The following is a 21,074-nucleotide window of genomic DNA, read 5'->3' on the forward strand; positions in this document are numbered from 1 at the left end:
GACATTACAGCTTTAAACATAGCCACAGGAGAAATCCAGTATATTCCACTCCTTCCTTTTGAGTGAACTTTTTGGCAACAACTCTTGCTTCGTACTTGGCTAGTTTCTCACTTGAAATACCTTTTTTAATTTTGAAAATTCATTTGCATGAGACAACCTTATTCTCTTCTGGCCTTTCCACTTAATCTCATGTTTTGTTATTCCTTAGGTAATCCATTTCCTCTTGCATGGCTCCTTTCTATTTATCTATCTTTTCTCATTAATGTTTCTTTAACAGTATCTGGGTCTTGAGCATTTTCTGTCACAATAGTTTTGTTCAATGCAAATGCAACCATATCCACTTCATCTCCAAATCTAGTCACCAGTTTGATCTCTTGGCTCTGTCTTTAATCAATTAGTAATCAGATAGAGGATGCTTGTGATATGACCTTGTAGTATTCTCAGTTCCAGCACTGGAACTCAAACCACTGGTTTCATCTTTCAAAACACTAGTTTCATCTTGTTCATTCTCAGTTGCAACAATTTTGGGAAGTTGAACTTCAAATTCAGTCATCTCACCATCACTGTCATTACTGTCATTTATACATGCATGATGAACGAAATCTCCCTTCACTTTATTTAAGTGTGGAAAGTTAGTCTTATCAAATACCACATTCCTACTTATAATGAACTTAAAGTGATTTCCTTCTAGTAAGCACAACCTATATCCCTTAGTTCCTTCATGATATCCTAAGTACAAGCATTAAACTTACCTAGACTAATTTATCACCACACTTGTGTGCACAAGCAACACAACCGCGAAAGCTCTAAGGTGTGACAAACTTGGTTTCTTGTTGGTCCATAATTCTTCAGGGTCTATTAGAACTTCTATTTACTAAATAGCATGTCGTGTTAAGAGCTTCTCCCCAAAATCTTTTTTTACAAACCAGCCACTAATAAAGTATGCATCTAACTTTGTTTAATAAAGTCATATTCAATTTCTCAGCTACACCATTTTATTGAGGGGTGTGTATACCTATTCTATGTCTTTCTAAACCTATTTCTTTGCATGACAAGTTAAATCTATGGTTTATAAACTCTAGGCCATAATTTTTTCTTAGAATTTTAAGTCTTAGTATAGTTTGATTTTCAACAAGTAATTCCACTCTTTAAATTTGTTTATGAACTCAGATTTTTCGTTTAACAGATACACCCAAATCTTACGGCTATAGTCATCTAAAATAGAAAAAAATATCTCTTTCCAACATGAGTTGAGACACGACTTGCACCGCATAGATCTGCATGGACACAATCGAGAATTTGTTTTGATTTGTGCTTGCTGAGTTTAAACTTCAATCTATGTTGTTTTCCTCTTATGCATGTCTCACAAAATTTTAGACTCCCCAGTTTAAGCTTTTCTAATAAAATTTGTTTTATAGCTCTTCCAATCCTTGTTCACTATTATGGCCCATTCTCACATGCCACAATTCAGTAAGTTCATCAACTTGCTTTGCCAAAGTAGCTTCTCCTTTCAATATTGTTTTTCCTGCCAAAAAATACAAACTATTTCTCTTAGTTGCTTTCATAATAATAAGGGAGATTTTACTAACTCTGAGAACTACATGTTTGGATTTTTACTCAAGCCCATCATCATCAAATGTTCCAAGTGAGATCAAATTTTTCCACAAATCTGGAACATGTCTAACATTCTCGAGTATTCTTACTATTCCATTGAATGGCTCTATTGCTATCGAGCCAATTCCTTCAACTAAGCATGAATGCTTGTTTCCCATTAAAAATATGCATTTATGAGCTTTATATTCAAAGAATCACTCTCTAATCAGACACATGTGGTAAGTGTTGGGAATTGTGCCCTTAAAACAATTGTAGTTGACAATACTTTTAATGAAATAAATGATTGAATTGAATTATTATATGTATGTAGCTAATGTACTATATTATTGTTAATAATATTAAGTAAATATCATAAAATTCTCAAGTTTATCTATGTGGTCTCAATCTCATATTGGTATGAGAGGATCGAGATTGAGATAATTAACTTAAATAGTGTGCAGTAAAATAAAGTTATGGAATCTTTAGATTAATTACTGCTAGTACGGTCCACTAGTATTATGAATATATGCGACCTAGATCCGGTTACTAGTGTAGTAGGACACTTTAGTGGAGGTACTTTACATGCTGAGAGTATGTAGAACTGGACCCAATGTGATTTAATAATACTTGTTTAAATACTATTTCATAGTATTATAAAACACATATGATGGACCCAAAACGGGTATGTTTTAAATATTTATACTCGCAAGCGCATGAATCGTATTTATAGAATAGTGTTCGTGTAAGCACGAGGTCGAACCCAAAGGAGTTGTCTAAAATAAAAAGAAAACTATTTTAAATCAAAATTAATAAATTCTAACCTAGCTCCAAAGATTGATGAAATTTAATGTCATGAACTTAAGATAAAAGACTTAAAATAAAGCTATTTTAAAGAATAAAAGTAAATCAATTATGATTTGAAAATAAGTTATAAAAGAAAGATTATTAAGATACTAGAATCCACAAAATGTAAGTTTAATAATATTTATTAGTATATTGATTCCCAAGTTTTAGTGATAGTTAAAATAAATCAAACTATCATTTTTCAAATAGATTTTTAATTTTAAGCACAAATTACTTCAAAAAAAAAAAGGATTTTTCTTCACTTTGAAAAATATATAATTTCAAAGCATTTAATGTGAATCAACCTAATGAAACAACAAAAAATCAAATAACATTATTTATAAGGCAAAACATAATATTTTTGCTCTAAGTATTGGATGTGTAAAATTTAATGACACATCTTACACAAAGAATATTATGTTTTGCAAAATGAAGAACAAAGTGCATATTATCTAACAATCCAAAATATGGGATATTGAAGATGAAAGACATATATGAAGAAGAAAAATCCATAAACTTTGTTGCATTACAAGGGAAATCAACATACAACATAAATATTATCTAGTTACAAGTTGCTTCATCATGATCTTAATAATCTTATGAAAAAGATTAGAAGCACATAACTAGAGTAGAAATTACAAAATAAATGACATACATACTTGAAAATGCTCTTGAAAAACCCAAAATGGAAGAGAGAATGGTAGAGAGAAAATGGTAACCCAAAAATTAAGCACCCCCAAATGGTCTTGAAATACCATATTTATAGCCAAAATGAGATTGTTAAAATAATCAATTTAAATTAATTAAATTGATTAGATTAATTAAATAAAATAAATATGGTATGTAGAGGTAAATTATAGGGTGTAATGATGATGTTGTGGTGAAAATGTGTAGAAAAATGGGTAAAAAGTTGGCATTTTGGACATAGGGGACAAAGGGTACACTTAGGCAATTTATGGGCTCAAGAAGTGGTGGCTTGGTGGGTGTGGCAGTTGGCTGGCCAGGTGATGTTGGCATTGGGCCTGGCTGGGCTGAACTGGGATGAGGTCCATGGGGGCTGGCTGGCAGGCGAAGAGCTGGGCAGGAGTTGCATGGGTCTGCTGACTTGTTGGTGTGGGAGCTGAAGGAAGGAAGGAGCTGGGACAGGTGGCGGTAGCTGGGAAGAGGCAGGCTGGAGGTGCACGGCTGGCACGAGGACACGGCTGAGGAGGTGATTGTGCCTGGGCCTGGGCAGGAGGGCCGTGGGCCTGGTGGCTGGGTAAGGAAAAATGCCAACTTCCCTATTCTTTCCCTTGAAAATGTCATTCATTTTTTCTTCATTTTACTTGCTTTTTAAGAGAGAAAAAATACAACAAATTCTCTACAAAAAATAAACATAAATTAAGTTAAAACTAAATATTTTCAATAATAAAATATACAACAAAAGTTCCATGAAAATATAAATTAAAACTTAATTTACTTTAACATTTAAGCTCAAAATTGCATCTTTTTACTCCTAACTTAACATTATTAATTTTAAATAATTAAACTACATCATATTATAATAAAATATCTACAAAAACATATAAAATCCTAAAAATTACAATAAGACTAATAAATTAAAAATTACTTAAAATCTTAATAAGTTACTTAAAATCTTAAAGACTACGCAACAATTAGCATAAAAAATGTGGTAAAATAACTCTATTTTGTAGAGTTATCAACATCAACTGATGATCATATATAAACTGATCTTAATCCTGAAGTTACTATGAACTCCTATATATGTCATTTGATTCTTTGATTCATGCGTGACAGTTTGTTAGAATGATCAGGCTAAGAACTATTGTTTTGGGGACTCAATGATGTATATGGCTAGGGACATAGCTTAACAGATATGGAGTCTATACTTTCTTATAGATTGAATGATGATTCCCTATTGGGTTGGCTTTTGGAACTGAAAAGGTATTAACGTCAAATTCATAATTAGGTTATGAATTAACCTTCACTAGTAAAGTCAATGGTACATTAGGAATCAAGATATAATTAAAAGGGTAAAACGATAATTTTATTCCCACTTAATTATGTGTTGACCCTAATTTTGGTCAACTGACACGGAGTCAAAATACGCTTGACGTGGATGAATGCGTTGAAAAGAACGTGATGACGAAAATAATAAGAACACGATATTTTATAGTGGTTCAGCCCCAGATTCTGGTAATAATTTACGTCCACTTAGATTGTTATTGATGTGAGAGTCAAAGGAGTGATCAAAGAACTAGGGTTCAATGAGTTTCACTAACCTCTGAAGAACAATACAATATCTCAGATAGAATTACTCTAGTCTCAAATAATTCGAAAGCCAAAAAATCCCTTCCTTGAACTATCTTTCTCTATTTATAGGCTCAAGGGGGATTACATGAGTTTGTTACAGAAATTCTCTCCTAAATAATCGGATACTCAGGAGATTGTGGAAGTCAATTTCGGGATTTACAAAGATCTTTATGGAAACATCATGTTGCATGTGGAACCATCGACCAGACTGGTCGCAGGTAAGACTAGGCCGCCTACTGCTTATAATGTGTCTTCTAGTCGATATCCTAGCAGAGTTCCTCCAAGTGTCAGCCACGTGTCTAGGAATCACCTGCCACGTCATCTATGCCAGTTTTTTGGATAACATTATGAATCATCAATAGATGATTAATTTGCATGTAATGATTATATCAATGGACACTTTATGGTTACAATAAAGTACTAAGTAAATATATGTCTTTAATTCTCAAGAGTGTAGTCTCATATTTATAGTGAAATAATCATGAGAATAATAATATGATTATTGAATCAAAGAGTTTTTGTTAATAATCTTTTATTTATTGGAGATTGGAATTATTGGTCCATAGGTTCCCGGGGCAGCACTATCAACACTAATCAAGGTAAGAGTTGATACAAGGGTCAAACTGTGAATGGGCTATTTGAGATAATATTTATTCTTCGGGATAAATGTGTAATTATGTAATAATTGAAGTTGCACAATTTATTATTACATTTGTTCAATTTCGAAATTGTGTAGAAATAAAAGAAATTGATTTTAATAAATTATTTTATTTAAGTGTGAAATGATAAATATGGGTAGTCAAAATTGATTTTGATTATTATATTTATTTAATTAATAATAAAATGATAATGGAAGTTCAAATTTTGAAATTTGAAATTTAAGTTGTTATTTCTTTCCTTAAAAAGATGATACCTTATTTGAATTTTTAATTCTTAATTAAAATAAAAATGTATGAAAAAGTCAAATCCCATTTTTCAGGGAGAGTGCCACACACATAGGGCTTCTTGAACTGCCCTATGCGTATAACATTACTGATGGTGATCAGTTATTATTTTTTATTTTATTTATTTAATTAATTAAACATTTTAAAAAGGGTTTTAAAATCGAATGTAAGACTTTGTCTTTTATTATTATTATTATTATTATTATTATTATATTCTATATGATAGAAAATAGAAGAAGAGAACATCAAGTTTTTTACACAGAGAAGAAAAACTGTCATCTTTTTCACACAAAAGAAAAATCTTTCTCTCTAGCCCATAGTCAAGAGTCTCATGTGTTGAGAATACTTTTGATTTACAAGTATTGATTCTTGTTCTCTATGTGTTCACTCACATCTTGAGCTTTAAAGAACGTCTTGGAAAATCTAGGTGTGAGTACTCTTGCGAAGATAGGAAGATCGAAATATATACGAAACGATTCAATGATTCTTAATAAGCTACAAGAGGTACATCATTTCGTATTATTTTTACATATACATATTATATTGATTAACATATTGTATATTAAAAGATCCTCGTATAAAGTTGTTTATATAATTTTTTTTTGTTGTATACATTACTACCATTACTGTAATTTTCGTTGCGCGCTAGGAACTATTCCTAACAATAAGTACATTTGGAATCCATTATCTAATCATCTAAGTTCCCTTCATTTGAGATTGAATACAATTTTCCATCATACAAAAACATTGCAAAATATGCATAATAACATTTTACTGCATAGATGAAAATTTTCGAAAATAGTTACACTCTTATAACCTGATTTTGGTATGGCATATTAATTCAGTTATAACCAATTAATCTAGTTGTAAATACACTATTTTAATTCACCAATTTGTTATTTAGACACACAAAACATATTAATACACTACAATAAACTCATATATAGAGATTACATAAAAAAACTGTAATTTGTAATACAAAAATTGATTTATGGTTTGTTTTCTATTATTTTTATTTTTTCAACAAAGATGTAAGTTTTAGTGATGCTTCATCATATGGAGGAATGTGAACAAATTTGAATGAATATGTGGACTACATTTGTTGGTTTGTTGCTTCCTAACAATTGTTCATTTTGAACTGAAATAACGACCAATATTGTTGAATGCCTAAAATTTGAGGTAACAATTGAACTCAAGAAAAAAAAAGAAAAAAAAATTCTTATCTTTTGTTATAAAATTTGCTGAAACCAGTTAATAACAAAAATTAAGCAAAGTTAGACTAAATCTTATCTTTTAATTTTTTTTTGTCTATTTTTCTTTTTCTCGGACATGTTTTTAGTCATTATTATCTCACATCACTTTTTCTCACATCACTTTATCTCTCATCACTTTATCTCTCATCACTTTCTTTTTCCTCTTTTTTTTTCTCTCATCACTCTCTCTCTTCACTCTCTCACTCTTCACTTTCTTTCTGATCACTTTCTCTCATTTTTTCTCGCATCACTTATTATCTTCTCATTTTCTCTTTCACCACTTTTTCTTTCCTCAATTTTCTCTCCTTACTTTCTTACTCCTTATTTTTCATCACTTTTTATTTCACATTACTTCATTATTTATTACAAAGTTTTACAACATTTTTCTTTTTATTAATTTTTTATTTAATGTATTTTTAAAATAAAAGAAGAACTAAAAAATTGTTTTTAGAAAATGTTGACCAATTTTTCTCTTTCATTTTTTCTTTCATTACTTTCTTTTTGCCTCAAATTTTCTCTTCTTACTTTTTCACTTCTTATTTTTCATCAATTTTTCTTTCACATTATTTTATTTAATTATTTATTATAAACTTTTAAAAGAATTTTCTCTTTGTAAATATGTTTAATAATTTTTTCTTTAAGATTTTTTAAAAAAAAAATAAAAACTAAGAAATTATTTTTAGAAAATATTTACCAAACACCACTTGTTTTTTGAAAATTACAAAAATTATTTTATGTTCCTATTTCTGAAAAACACAACTTTAAAAACAAAAAACAAAAAATAATAACAAACAGACCCTAAACTTGCTAAACAAACAAACAAGTAAACCAATCACATGATGAGATAATATATTAAAATTAAGCACGTCATTTAAGCATGTTTTATTTCTCTCTTTTCACATTTTAATATGTTACTAGTTTGACATAAAATTAATTAAAAACACATTAATTTTGACTTATTAACATTTCAATGGCCAATATTTTTTTTTTTTTACATTTATAAAACAATCTCTTTGTTAAAGATCCAACTAAACTTGGCTCTAAGTGGTTCCATCTTACGAGATTTCTCATCAACTCGCTCTTGCAGCTTCCTAATTCTGGGTGCCAAACCACAAACAAAGTCTTGCGCACACTGAGCCTCAGCCGTCAATCCCACTATCTTCTCCAGCCTCCACCGTCCGATCAAGAACTCTAAGATATCAGCATAGTCATTAACTGTATACACACCAAGCCGCTGAGCCAGAGATGAGAAGTGCTGGAAGAGCTTGGGATCGCGTCCATCATACATAAGGTGCGCCGGCATTGTGATCTTCTTTTTAATCATATCAGCAATTCCAATCATGGCGTCGTTGGGGTCCACTTCTAGTAATTTCTCGACTATCTTCACATACGCATTCTCATGGCGCTTCTCATCAGCTGCAATAGTCCCGCATATGCGTGCCAGCACTGGATCCCCATCCTTCTTCGCCATGTATGCTGTGTTGCCGTGAGACACAAACGTTGCTCTCTCTTGAAATGATGTGTACACAAATCCCATGTACGGGTTGTTCTCCATTTTCGGGTTCTGTCCAAACTCATATTTATCAGTTACTAACATGATATTTTATTAACTAATATTTCAAAATAATTTTGTATTGCATTTTTAAAACTTAAATTTGTCTATATGTCAAAATTTTGGAATCACATCATTTTAATTTCCAAAAACAATTTTAGAATCATAAAAATTTCAAACTAATATTAATTTCAAATTTATTATTACAAAATAGAAACCCATTAAAAGTTTTATTTTTGATAATAATACGTAATAAATATTTTTTATTTTATAAAAATATGATATTATTTTCTAAAATGAAACAGGAGTTTATTCATATTTTCGTAGAATAATTTTTAAAACTAATTTACATTAAAAAATGAGAGCAAATAAAAGTTATTTGAATATTTTGTAAAATAAAAAATAATGAGAAAAATATTTTATTTTACAAAATTTTCGTAGAAATAACTTATTTCTCAGAATATTTTGTAAAATAAAAAATATATATCCCTCACATCACTTTTATGTGAATATTCTTTTTTCTCATTATTTTTTCAATCATTTTTTTTATTTCTCGTCATCTTTCTACACGACTATTTATTGAATTTGTCTCCCATTATTTATTGTTTCCACTTTATCTTATTAAATTTATTTACTGTTCCATTATCAAACTTTTAACATAAAAACTATTTAAAGAAATCATAAGTCAAATATTTTTTTTGCATTTTGGGAAGAAAACAAAAAACAACTATTCACTTTTTTTTAATGTCAAACACACTCTTAGTTATCATTATTAATGCACAAAACTTTTCGGTAATTTACATTTATATTTTTTGATAGGGTAGGTAATCATTTGGTACCCTGTGTTTTTGCAAAGTATCATTTTAGTATTCTCTGTTTTCAATAATGCTCATATGGTATCATGTATTTTAAAATCGTACATATTTGATACCCTAAACTCAAATTTAATTAATAAAATTTTACCAATTTAATCAAACTGTTGTCAATAATGTAAGTTCCAAATTTAAATTTAATTACTTAATTATATATAACTGATGACAGTTTGATCATATCGACAAAATTTTATCAATCAAATCTGAGTTTAGGATATCAAATATGTATAATTTTAAAATACAATGTACCATGTAAGCATTATTGAAAACAGAGGGTACCAAAATGATACTTTGCAAAAACATAGGGTACCAAATGAGTAAATTCTCTTTTTTATATAAAAAATGTTTAGATAACAAAAATTCTTAATTTTAATAGTTTTTTATTAATTTTAACAGAATATTCCAAATATTTAATAAATTGTACATTTAAAACTAATTAAAAATATATATTTATTAATTATATTAAAATAAATTAAATATTATAAAATATTATTATAATAATATTTAATATAAGACTATTTAACGGAATATAATTTCAAAACTAATTAAAAATAGATATTTATTAATTATATTAATATAAATTCAAATATTATAATATTATTTAATATAAAACTACATATTTAGTAATTATATTAATATAAATTCAAATATTATAAAATATTATTATGATAATAATATATAATTATAATATTTTACTAATTATATTAATATGAATTAAAATATTATAATAATATTTAATATAAAACTACACATTTAATAATAATATTAATATAAATTTGAATGTTATAAAATATTATTATCATAATAATATTTATTCCTAATATTTTATTGATTATATTAATATTATAAAATATTAAAGTTATAATAATATATAATACAAAATTATATATTTTATACTTATATTAATATAAATTTAAATATTATAAAATATCACCATAACAATAATATATAATACATAATCTTAATTTTTATAAAAAAAATATTATTTATATGAAAAAAATAGTTAATATGTTTATGTCTTTTCTTTATATATAATATTATTAATTTATTTAAAATTTATATAAGAATTATATAAATTTAATAAAAATAATTAATAAATTTTATAAATAAAACTAAACACTGTATAATATCCGGATCGATCTTCGAATATTACCAAACCCAAATCTATAAAACGACATTTAAATATTAAAAACGATAACAAAACGTGCATAAAAAAGTAAAAACACAGCCAAAGCACACGCAAGTACTCACCATGCCAGCTCCAATAAGGTATTGGATGGTCCGTTCAACCATGACCATGTCGACCTTACCGGACAAGTACAGATACGTTCGAAGCAAATCCCCGTGGCGGTTCTCTTCGGCGGTCCAGGCACGGGTCCACTGAGCCCACGGGCTCGAGCCAACTCCAGTCTCGTCTCTGACAGCGTCGAGGGTGTTTATCATGGTCTGGTACGTAGGCAAAGCTTCCTCCGTGATCATATCCCCAACCAGCACAACCAAGTACTCATCTGGAAGCTCAGCCGTCCGATCACGTAACGCACGGATCTGATCGAAGAATTCTTCGTCGGGCTTTGTTGAGTCGGGTAGGAAATCTTGTGGCTGCCAGGATTGGTCCACCGGCTTTAGAAGCGGGAGAATCGATTTGGTGGCCCAGTCCTCTAGCGACTTAAAGATTTCAGCTTTCTCAGGCGGCATTGAGTGGGTTCCGTGGAGCTTTAGTGGTGGAGGTGGGGCGGCCCCGGCGGAGACTCGGAGTGAGTTTTGGGTCCATGGAAGATTTATGGAAGAAGAAGAATATCCCAGCAGCTGCATGGCTTTGGTTTTGAGTTTGTGATTGGTGAATAATAATGGTTTTGGTTTTGGTTTTGGTTTTGGTTTTGGTTGTTTATATATAAATAAACAAGTAGGTGGGTCTCGTTTCGATTGGATTGATATGGTTAACACATATGAACCCATGGAGAATTTAAAAGAGAATTACTTCTGATAAGAAGAGAAGAGTAGTATATAAGGAAACGACACGTGATCAAATTAATGGACAGAATTCCTATCTCACCATTCTAGCCCTCCCTCTTCCTGTCCCACGGATCAAATTATATACGGCCTCAATTATCGCCATAATTTCATAAATAAAAAGATATTTTATAACTTTTTTTTTATGTCTTAGACTATAGATATTATAAGTTTAAAGTGATATTTTATGTCTAATTTTATAATACATAAAGTAAAACCTAAAAAAAAAAGAGATATTAAAGTAAGGATTGAAAAATTTAGACTTATTATGTACATCTCCTATGAGAAGAAGACGTGAAAGGCTTCTCACGACAGCTCTACTAGAGATAAAGAAAAAAAAAACAAGATAAGTGTGATATATCATTACTATATACTTAGTATATACCCATTGCGTAAAAATCGTCTAACCTTTCAATAAATTTCCAACTGTGTCTTTTTTTCTTCTTCTTTTTTGTCTTTAGTTAAAAGAGATTGCACTTTGCATAATTTGTTGGCTGAAGAAGTGGCTACTTCAATTTCAGTATATATATACCACTTTAATTACTATGTTTATAATAATATTCATTTGGTATCTAATATTTTGAAATCGTACATATTTGGTGCCCTGTATTTTAAAATCGTATATATTTTGTATCTTAAACTCAAATTTTATTAATAAAATTTTACCAATTTAATCAAACTGATGTCAATTATATACGTTCTAAATTTAAATTTAATTACTTAATTACATATAACTGCTGACAGTTTGATTATATTGACAAAATTTTATCTAACAAATCTTAGTCTAGGGTATCAAATACATATAATTTTAAAATATAGGGTACAATATGAGCATTATTGAAAATAAAGAGTACCAAAATGATACTTTATAAAAACATAAAGTACTAAATGAGTAAATTCTCTATTTTTTATTGTTATTTTATTATACTTTATATTAACATAAAAATTAGTTTTCTATATATACACATATATTATAATAATAATATTCTTTTTTTTTTGTCGCTCAGCTTTTTTTACTTGGTAGAATTTTCTTATTTAAAATGTTAAATCATTAACTAAATATTATGTTTTTATATCATATGTAACTTTTTAGTAATTTTACAATGTTTTGAGAAAAATATATTTTTGCCAAATAATTTCATAAGTTTCGACTTTTTCAATATTTTGATTATTCAAATTCATAAGTAATTTTCTTGAAAATAAATAAATAAATATTTAATGAAAATAAACATGCACACTGTATACTATGTGTAAACTACAAAATAAAAATAGATTTTAGATTATTATGGGCTTCTAAACATAAAACAAATAAACAACATCATACAATTTATTTTAAACCTATGCACAAGGTAATTAAATTATAATTTAACAAAATACATACAAGTATTATAAAATTATATGCTATGAATTTTTTTTTTTTTTGCATATATTACATTAATAAAATTATTAATTATATAATATAGATATGAAATTTATTTTATTTTATTGATGTAAAATTTATAACTATAATTGTTGACGCCGTTTTTCATCAACTGAGCACGTAAACAATAAAATTATGGAAAAGATGAATAATACAATAGAACAATGAGGATTTTTTACGTGGTTCAGCAGTTAACTCTGCCTAGTCCACGAGTCTTTTTTATTAGGACTTTAGAGTTTTCTAGAAATCCTTCAGGGATGAATTCTCCAGAATTTCTCTCCAGATTCCAAAAATTCGGGTCCCTTACAAAGGTACATGACATCTCTATTTATAGAGGAGATCTCAGAATCCAATCTCACACGTTTCAGGAAGTTATTCTGTAAATTAATAACTTTAATTACTTTAAAGTTTGTAACTCTCATATACAATGAAACGTCCCCTGAAGACCAGGGGGCGTATAACCGACTAGTTAATATCTCTTTATTGTAGGGAAGTTACAACAATAAATATCTCTTGAATGCATGGACTGCGTCTCCTCAGATGACTCACTAAGCCGTTCGAGGTCAGCAATCAACATCATGTCAGTCTAGCTCTCTGAGTAAATTATGAGCTGGCCACCTTACCCCAAGACCACCTCGGAGCAGGTGAATACCACTGAGGCCATTATATTCCGAGATTATACCCTTGCCGAGCTCGGGCTACTTGATCCGAAGACACCCGACAACGGATATACTCTGACGCTACGTCTTTCGAGCTTAGATATCATTTCGAGGTTACATATCTTCGAGGTTGCAACCTTGCTTCGAGAGTTTGGTACCTAGATCACGAACATGCACTTTAGATATCACGAGCTCACACCTGACGAATCCAACTTTCGAGGTCACAATCTCAGATTTCGAAATCTGAGTGTAACAATAATAATAAAAATAAATTATGCAAATTGATAGTATGTATGGAAATGTTTTAACTTCAAAGGTAATTTTTATTTTCACGTTGTTATTCTTAATTAGACCATCGCCACACCTATATTGCGGAATATACATAAACAAATACTTATTAATTTATATAATAATATTAATGCATCTCTCGGCACATTTTCAAAACTCTAAATAAGTTTTGTATAAATACACCTATATGTAATGTCATCTTAATAAATAATTATTGCAGTAAATAGTTAATTATTTGTCTTCAAATTAAAAAAAATAAAAATAAAAATTTATATTTTTTTAGGTTTTGGATTTTATTTATTTAACTTTAGATTTTGACAAGAAATTTTATAGTTTAATTTATAGATTTTTTTTTTTAATTTTATAAGTTTAGATTTTCAACATCTAAGTGAGGAATACAAGCTTGAGTAAAGAAAGAAAATATAATTTGTTGAAAATAAATTATATGAAAGAGCATGGTGAGAATGATAATATTTTATGAGTTTAAATTGTGTTGAATAAAAATAAATTTCTTTAATCATTTATACTAAATGAGGCTAACTTTTTTTGGCATGTAATTTATGATAATGTAATTATTAATAATAAAATAAATAACTTTTGACATCAAAACTATTTAATATATATATATATATATATATATATATGTTCAGCTCATGTCTTGTATATATGGAGACAGAAAGCGTGTAGAGAGGAAAATCAATTTGTGAACGTGGGAGAGAGATTTTTTTTAATACTTTATTTTTTTATTAAATTTATATAAAGTAGGATACATACACAATATGGACAGGGTGCATAGGAGAAATAGATGGTGAACGTCACAACGTGGGAGACAGGTTGTCTTTTTTTTTTTTTAATTATTTATTAGAAATATATAAAGTGTGATATGTATGTAGGGTAATTTTATGGTGGTGGAGCCACTTTTGTCATTATTGGTCGATATGTCTTTGTTTTTACTATTTGAAGAAATTATAACTTAAGTTTTTTATATGATGATGTATATTATTGTTATAACATGCATTTTACTAATTTTTGAGAAATTTTAAATAATATGTAGTGTCGAAATCAGGATTCAAACAGTTAGTTACACACATGTCTATTTTTTTTATACTAGCGCAACTCACTATTTTGAATATTGCATGCATGGTATAACTACAATGCACAATATCATATAAAAATATGATTTGAGTTATAATTTCTCTGCCTCCCGAAAACAGAAACAACCCTAACAAGAAGAGCAAAAATAGCAGCCCCACCATAGAATTCCCTAAGTATCATGGGATGATATGTGTAAAGCTAAGGCAAAAGAAGGATTGGGATTCAGAAGGATAAAGGAATGGAATATAGCAGCAATGAGAAAGTATGTGTGGGCAGTGGCAATAAATAAAGACTTTTTATGGGTTCGATGGATTCATGCAATATACATTAGGGATGCAGATTGGTGGGCTTATACAGCCCCAAATATAAGTAGTTGGTACAGGAAACAAATTGTTAAAGTCAAGGAAAAATTCAAGGCTCTAAAGCTGATTCCACTTTTCTCAAGAGGAGTCTATAAGATAGCCGAGGGGTACCAAGCACTTGTTTCTACAAATCAGACGGTACAGTGGCATAGGGAGGTCTGTAATAGAATCACAATATCGAAACATAGATTTATTCTCTGGCTTGTGGTTTCGGATAGGTTGCAAATGAAAGATCGATTATTCAGATTTCACATAACTTCGGATGATTATTGCCTTCTGTGTGGAACTAATAAGGAAAATAGAGAACATCTATACTTTGAGTGTTCATTGTCTACAACATATCAAAAATTGGTTGGGATGGCAAACAGCATCCAATACAATTCAGAAGTTACTGAGATGGATAGCTAAGGCAAGGATTTCTCGATTTAGGAAGTAAGTGTTTTCAGCTACTATTGCAGCTTTGGTTTATCAGCTTTGGTGGTGTAGAAATGAGGCCTTGTGGAGTCACAAAGTTTATAGAGTAGCCATAGTTGTAAAAAGAATTCAATATAATGTAAAGAGCAAAGTTAGAAATTTCATGCCTAACAAAATACAACAGCTAGATAGAGAATGGTTTGAACAATTGTAATAGAGATCATTGGCAGGCCAAATTATGGTGCTGCTTAGGTTGTAAATAGATAGTTTTGCAATACACAGATCTGATTTACCAAAAAGAAAAAAAAGAATTCCCCAAGTATATAATAATAATAATAATAGATATGCAATCTTCTTATTTTATTTTTTTACAAGGTTTCTAGCGATTTTCCCCCTCTTCCATGGCGAAGAAGAAGATGTCAGCTCGGAAACCAGTGACAAGATCGGTAGCTCAAGGCCTGCCTTCAATCCAAAATGAGAATATTAAGACAGAAATCGTTCTTGAAGATTTATTCGTCAAGGGCGATGTTCAGTATTTGGACGATACCCTAATTGAGGCTGAATTAGGAGAGATCGATGATGGTAAACTTCAGAAGGACGAGCCAAAAGCACCTGAGTTGGATACTTCTAGCTGGGCGGACAAAGTGGAAGCAGGAGAGTTTCAATCTTCGGCCCAAAAGCATTGGAATCAATTCACATCTGGTAAGCTCTCTTTTAGTGATCAGAAGCTAGAATATGCTGAACCACTAGTTAAGGATGGTAAGAGGATTGCTCTAATTGATGTGGATGAAGTGAGAAGCCAATCGGCTAACTGGAACTCTACAGTCATTTGTATGGTTCTTGGTGCTAATCCTCCAATGGCAGTGCTTGAAGGATTTATCAAGAGGGTTTGGGGTCGTCTAAGGATTGGTCAAATTTCTAGGATGACAATGGGTCTGATAATGGTTAAGTTTAATGATGAGGCTACTGGAGACCATGTTTTGGAGAATGGTAGCCTTCATTTTGACAGAAAGCCAGTGATTGTTCGCCCATGGACAACTGATTTAAGTGCTATTCGTATGATCCGCTCAGTACCTCTATGGATTAGATTACATGATCTAGGCCTTCAATATTGGGGAAGCAAATGCCTTAGTGCTTTAGTTAGTACTATAGGCAAACCGATAATGGTAGATAAGTTTACTTAAGAGAGATCTAGAGTTCAGTTTGCTAGGATCTTGGTGGAGGTTGAACTCTCAGACAACCCTCCTAGGATTATTCATTATTGGAATGAGCAAGGTCAGCTAGTGGAGCAAGGGGTGGACTATATGAATGGTTTCCAGTCAAATGCAAAAAGTGTGATGGTTATGGCCATACTATGACTGATTGTCGCAAGGAGATGAAGTATCTACTGATTCAGAAAGATAATTTCCCTAAAACATCTCCTGAGATTGGACGGGATAAGGAAGAACAATTGCTGAATGTAACACCAGAGTTGTCTCAGGAGCTGAATGAAGGTGCTGCTGCCGTAGAGGGACAGTGTTCTGGAACTAAGGAGGTGGCTGAAGGGCCTACTGATGCAGAGGGACAGAGATCAAAAAATAAGTGGCAATCACCTAAGAAACTAGGTCATATGAATAAACAAGGCCAAACAGGGAGTAGTAATAAGAATACAAACAAATATGAGGACAAAGGGCAGAAGCTGACAAACCATTTTGGGGTGCTTCAGGAGCAGTTAGAGGGGAAGGAAGGAGGCAGAGGTAAAACTCAATCTTTAGATGGATAACTGTAATATTCTAAGCTGGAATATTAGGGGATTGAATAGCCTGAAAAAACATAGTGCTGTTTTAGATATTTGTAGTAAGAATAAAGTAGGGGTTAGAGCTATTTTGGAGACAAAAATGAAGGGAATAAGAGTGTAGGAACTGATGACTAATAAATTTAGGAATTGGGACTTTTACACTAGTCCTGTTACGGAGGGAAGAATCTTGATTATATGGAGGAAAGCATTTGTCAAGGTTAGTGTTCTAGAGGAGAATAATCAATTTGTTCATTGTCTTATTAAAATGACAGGTCAAAAACACTCTTTTAGTGTTACTTTTGTTTATGGCCGAAATACAATGGAGGAAAGGAAGGTCTTATGGCAAGGATTATCTCAGATTGTTTGTCCAGTTTCTTCTTGGATTATTTTAGGAGACTTTAATGCTATTTTTACAGCAAGGGATAGAAGTGGAGGAAAGCCTGTTTCTAAGATGGACCTCTTGGATTCGTCTCAGCGGCTTGCTGCGAATCATTTGGAAGCTCTTAAAAGCACTGGTTCTTTTTTTACTTGGACTAATAATCAAGATGGATCTGCTCGCATTTACTCCAAGATAGACCATGTTTTTATAAATGAGGAATGGATGGATATTTTTCCTAACACATCAGCCATGTATAATTGGGAAACAATCTCAGACCATTGCTCGTGTACTATTTCTGTAATGACAATGGAGAATTAGGGTGTAAAGTTGTTTCATTTTTACAACTTCTGGGCTGATCATGTTAACTTTAAGCAGATGGTATTAGATAGTTGGAGGAAGCCGCTGAAGGGGAAAGGTTTGAAGTCCATTTATTTGAAGACAATGAGGCTAAAACATAAACTGAAGAGCTTTAATATGGACTGTATTGGAGACATAGGAGTCCATTTTCAAAAAGCCAAGGACCAATATCAGGAAGCATTGTTTCTTGCTCAACACCATCCTAGTAATCTTGCTCTTTAAGACAAAGTTAAGGTTACTGCTGAAAATTTCAGAATTCAAGAGCAAATGTATCACAGTTTTTTGACTCAAAGAAGTAAGATAACATGGCTAAGAAAAGGTGACATGAATAAAACTTTTTTTCATGCTTGTTTGAAGAAGCGTAAGGAGACAAATAAAATAGCAACTTACATAAATGAACAAGGGAGGGTGGTGGATAATTACTTTGAAGTTATTTCTCATTTTCTAAATCACTTTAGAGGTATAATGGGAAGGCCTAGTTCAACTTCTAAGCAGTTAAATAAGCAGTGTGTTGAGATGGGTTCAAAGCTTTCTTTAGATCAGTAGCTGCTATTGTTGAAGCCTTTCACTCATAAGGAAATTCGAGATGCCATGTTCAATATTTCTAGTATTAAATCTCCGGGCCCAGATGGCTATGGTTCAACTTTCTTTAAGGTGCTGTGGCAGGACATTGGTGATGAAGTTTGTAGAGCAATAGGTCAATTTTTTGAGACATGTATCATACCAGAAGAGCTGCTGAATACTACGTTGTCCTTGGTCCCTAAAGTTGACAATCCTAATAGGGCAGTGGATTACAGGCCCATTGCATGTTTTTCTACAATCTATAAATGCATATCAAAATTACTATGTTCTAGATTAGCCAAAGTCCTCCCTGTTTTAGTTCATTCTAACCAGGGAACTTTTATCCAAGGAAGATCTATAGCCCACAATGTCTTAATCTGTCAAGATATTATCAAGAATTATAGAAGATCTTCCATCTCACCTAGGTGTGCAATTAAAATTGATATAAGCAAGGCCTATGATACTATAGATTGGAGGTTTATTGAGGAGCTACTAAAGGCCTTATATTTCCCAACTAGATTCATTGGCTGGATTTATGACTTGCTTGAGTAATACATCATATTTATTACTCTTGAATGGAAGGGTTCAAGGCAGGTTTAAGGGTGAGAAGGGTCTTCGTCAAGGGGATCCAATTTCCCCGCTGTTATTTGTTCTAGTCATGGAATATCTTACTCAAAGCCTCCAACTAGCAGCTCAAGGTTCAGCCTTCAGGTATCATCCTATGTGCAAGAGTCTCAAACTCATTAGCTTATGTTTTGCAGATGACTTGCTGCTATTTTGTAAAGGTTCCCTGTCAACAGTTAAAGTTCTTAAGAATGTGATTGGGGAGTTTAGTTCTGTTACAGGGCTTCAAATCAATGAGAGTAAATCTCAGGTTTACTTTGGGGGAGTTTCAGCTGCTGAAAAACTCCAGAAATCTACTGAGTTGAATCTGTCAGAGGGATCATTTCCTCTTAAATACCTTGGTGTCCCTATGAGACCTACCAAATGGAAGCATGAAGACTGTGATATCATAATTCAAAAAATCAAAATGAGATTGCACACTTGGGCAAGTAGGCACCTATCTTTTGCTGGTAGAATGTAACTAATCCATTCAGTTCTGTTTGGGCTGAGGAACTATTGGATGAGTATTTTTGTCCTTCCCCAAAGCATAATTAAGGAAGTTGAGCGTCTTTGTCATGGTTTTCTATGGGGAGTTAATGGCAATAGGAGCAAGATACATATGGCTTCTTGGGCGAAGGTCTGTCTTCCTAAAGCATATGGGGGTCTTGGATTCAGAAATGGACAAGTTTGGAACCATGCTATCTTAGCTAAGTATATGTGGGAGATCTCTGAGAAGCATGATTTGCTGTGGGTAAAATGGATAAACACAATCTATCTGAAAGGCTCAAACTTCTGGTCCTATAGGTTGCCTCTGGATACTAGCTGGTATTGGAGGAAATTATGCAAATTGAGAGGCAAATTCAGTTATGAAGATATCAAGGCTGCTGGTTTATCTGGGAAATTCCAATCATCTATCCTATACAATAGTGCTCTGAGCCAACAACAGGTTGGTTACTATCAAGCAGTATGGTGTAGATTATCTTTGCCTAAGCACAGGTTCTTGTTATGGCAAGTAGTTAATGCTCAGTTGCTTACTTGTGATAACATGCTTCGATTCAGAGTGCCTCTTGAATCTCTTCTGTGCCCGGTCTGTGGTAGTTTTGTTGAAAGTCACTCCCATCTGTTCTTTGACTGTACTCTGTCAAAGCAGGTGTTGGATCATATATTCAACTGGATGGCATTCAGAGCTTGGCCTTATGAGTTTGATAGCTGGAGGACCTGGCTCTCTAGCAGAAATCATGGCTTCCTTTTTCATATAAATAACATGATTTTAGCAGCTGTGGTATATAGCATCTGGAGGAATCGCAATGGTTGTATTTTTGACAATTTTTCTAGGACTGCTACTAGTATAGCTTCTGAAGTTAAATCCATAATACAACATCGACTCTACATTGTAAGTAAGAAGAAGCTATCTTCCCAGGAGCAAAGAGTTTTAACAAAAATTACAATGTAATTATTGGTTGAACTGTTTTGTAGTTTCCTGAGTTTTCTTGTGATTGAATTGTACTGTTAGTTTTGGTGAGGCTTGCTGTACTAAGCCTCAGGTTGTTTAGTCTGGATATTGTGTACGTTTGCTTGTTTGATTAATGAAGTACATTTCTTCTTCTTGATAAAAAAATATATATTTTAATGTATTAAAACCATCACAACTCTTTTTACCTCAAACCCTACTCCATTATTCATTATCTTCCCTTCTCTCATTCTCTCATCAAACCCAGCCCCTACCCCATTTATCAAACTCCCTCTCACCTCTATGAAACTCCTTCCCTCTCAATAACT

At 31.5% G+C, this 21,074-nt stretch overlaps 2 protein-coding genes across 2 annotated transcripts; one reads left to right on the top strand and one right to left on the bottom strand.

Annotated features, from left to right (window-relative positions):
• Positions 1 to 7,798: 7,798 nt before the first annotated feature.
• Positions 7,799 to 11,431, bottom strand: LOC133803504 (stearoyl-[acyl-carrier-protein] 9-desaturase 6, chloroplastic-like). The gene is made up of 2 exons (XM_062241570.1): positions 10,622 to 11,431; positions 7,799 to 8,510 (listed from the first exon to the last, which is right to left on the bottom strand). Exons 1-2 carry the CDS (start codon positions 11,324 to 11,326, stop codon positions 7,944 to 7,946), a joined length of 1,272 nt encoding a protein of 423 aa, XP_062097554.1. The 5' UTR covers positions 11,327 to 11,431; the 3' UTR covers positions 7,799 to 7,943.
• Positions 11,432 to 18,722: 7,291 nt separating this feature from the next.
• On the top strand, positions 18,723 to 20,748 carry LOC133805597 (uncharacterized). Its single transcript, XM_062243776.1, has 3 exons — positions 18,723 to 18,939; positions 19,454 to 19,696; positions 19,790 to 20,748. Exons 1-3 carry the CDS (start codon positions 18,723 to 18,725, stop codon positions 20,746 to 20,748), a joined length of 1,419 nt encoding a protein of 472 aa, XP_062099760.1.
• The last annotated feature ends 326 nt before the right edge of the window (positions 20,749 to 21,074 follow it).

The sequence above is a fragment of the Humulus lupulus genome, chromosome X (genome assembly GCF_963169125.1).
Source record: "Humulus lupulus chromosome X, drHumLupu1.1, whole genome shotgun sequence".
Taxonomy (NCBI): Eukaryota; Viridiplantae; Streptophyta; class Magnoliopsida; order Rosales; family Cannabaceae; genus Humulus; species Humulus lupulus.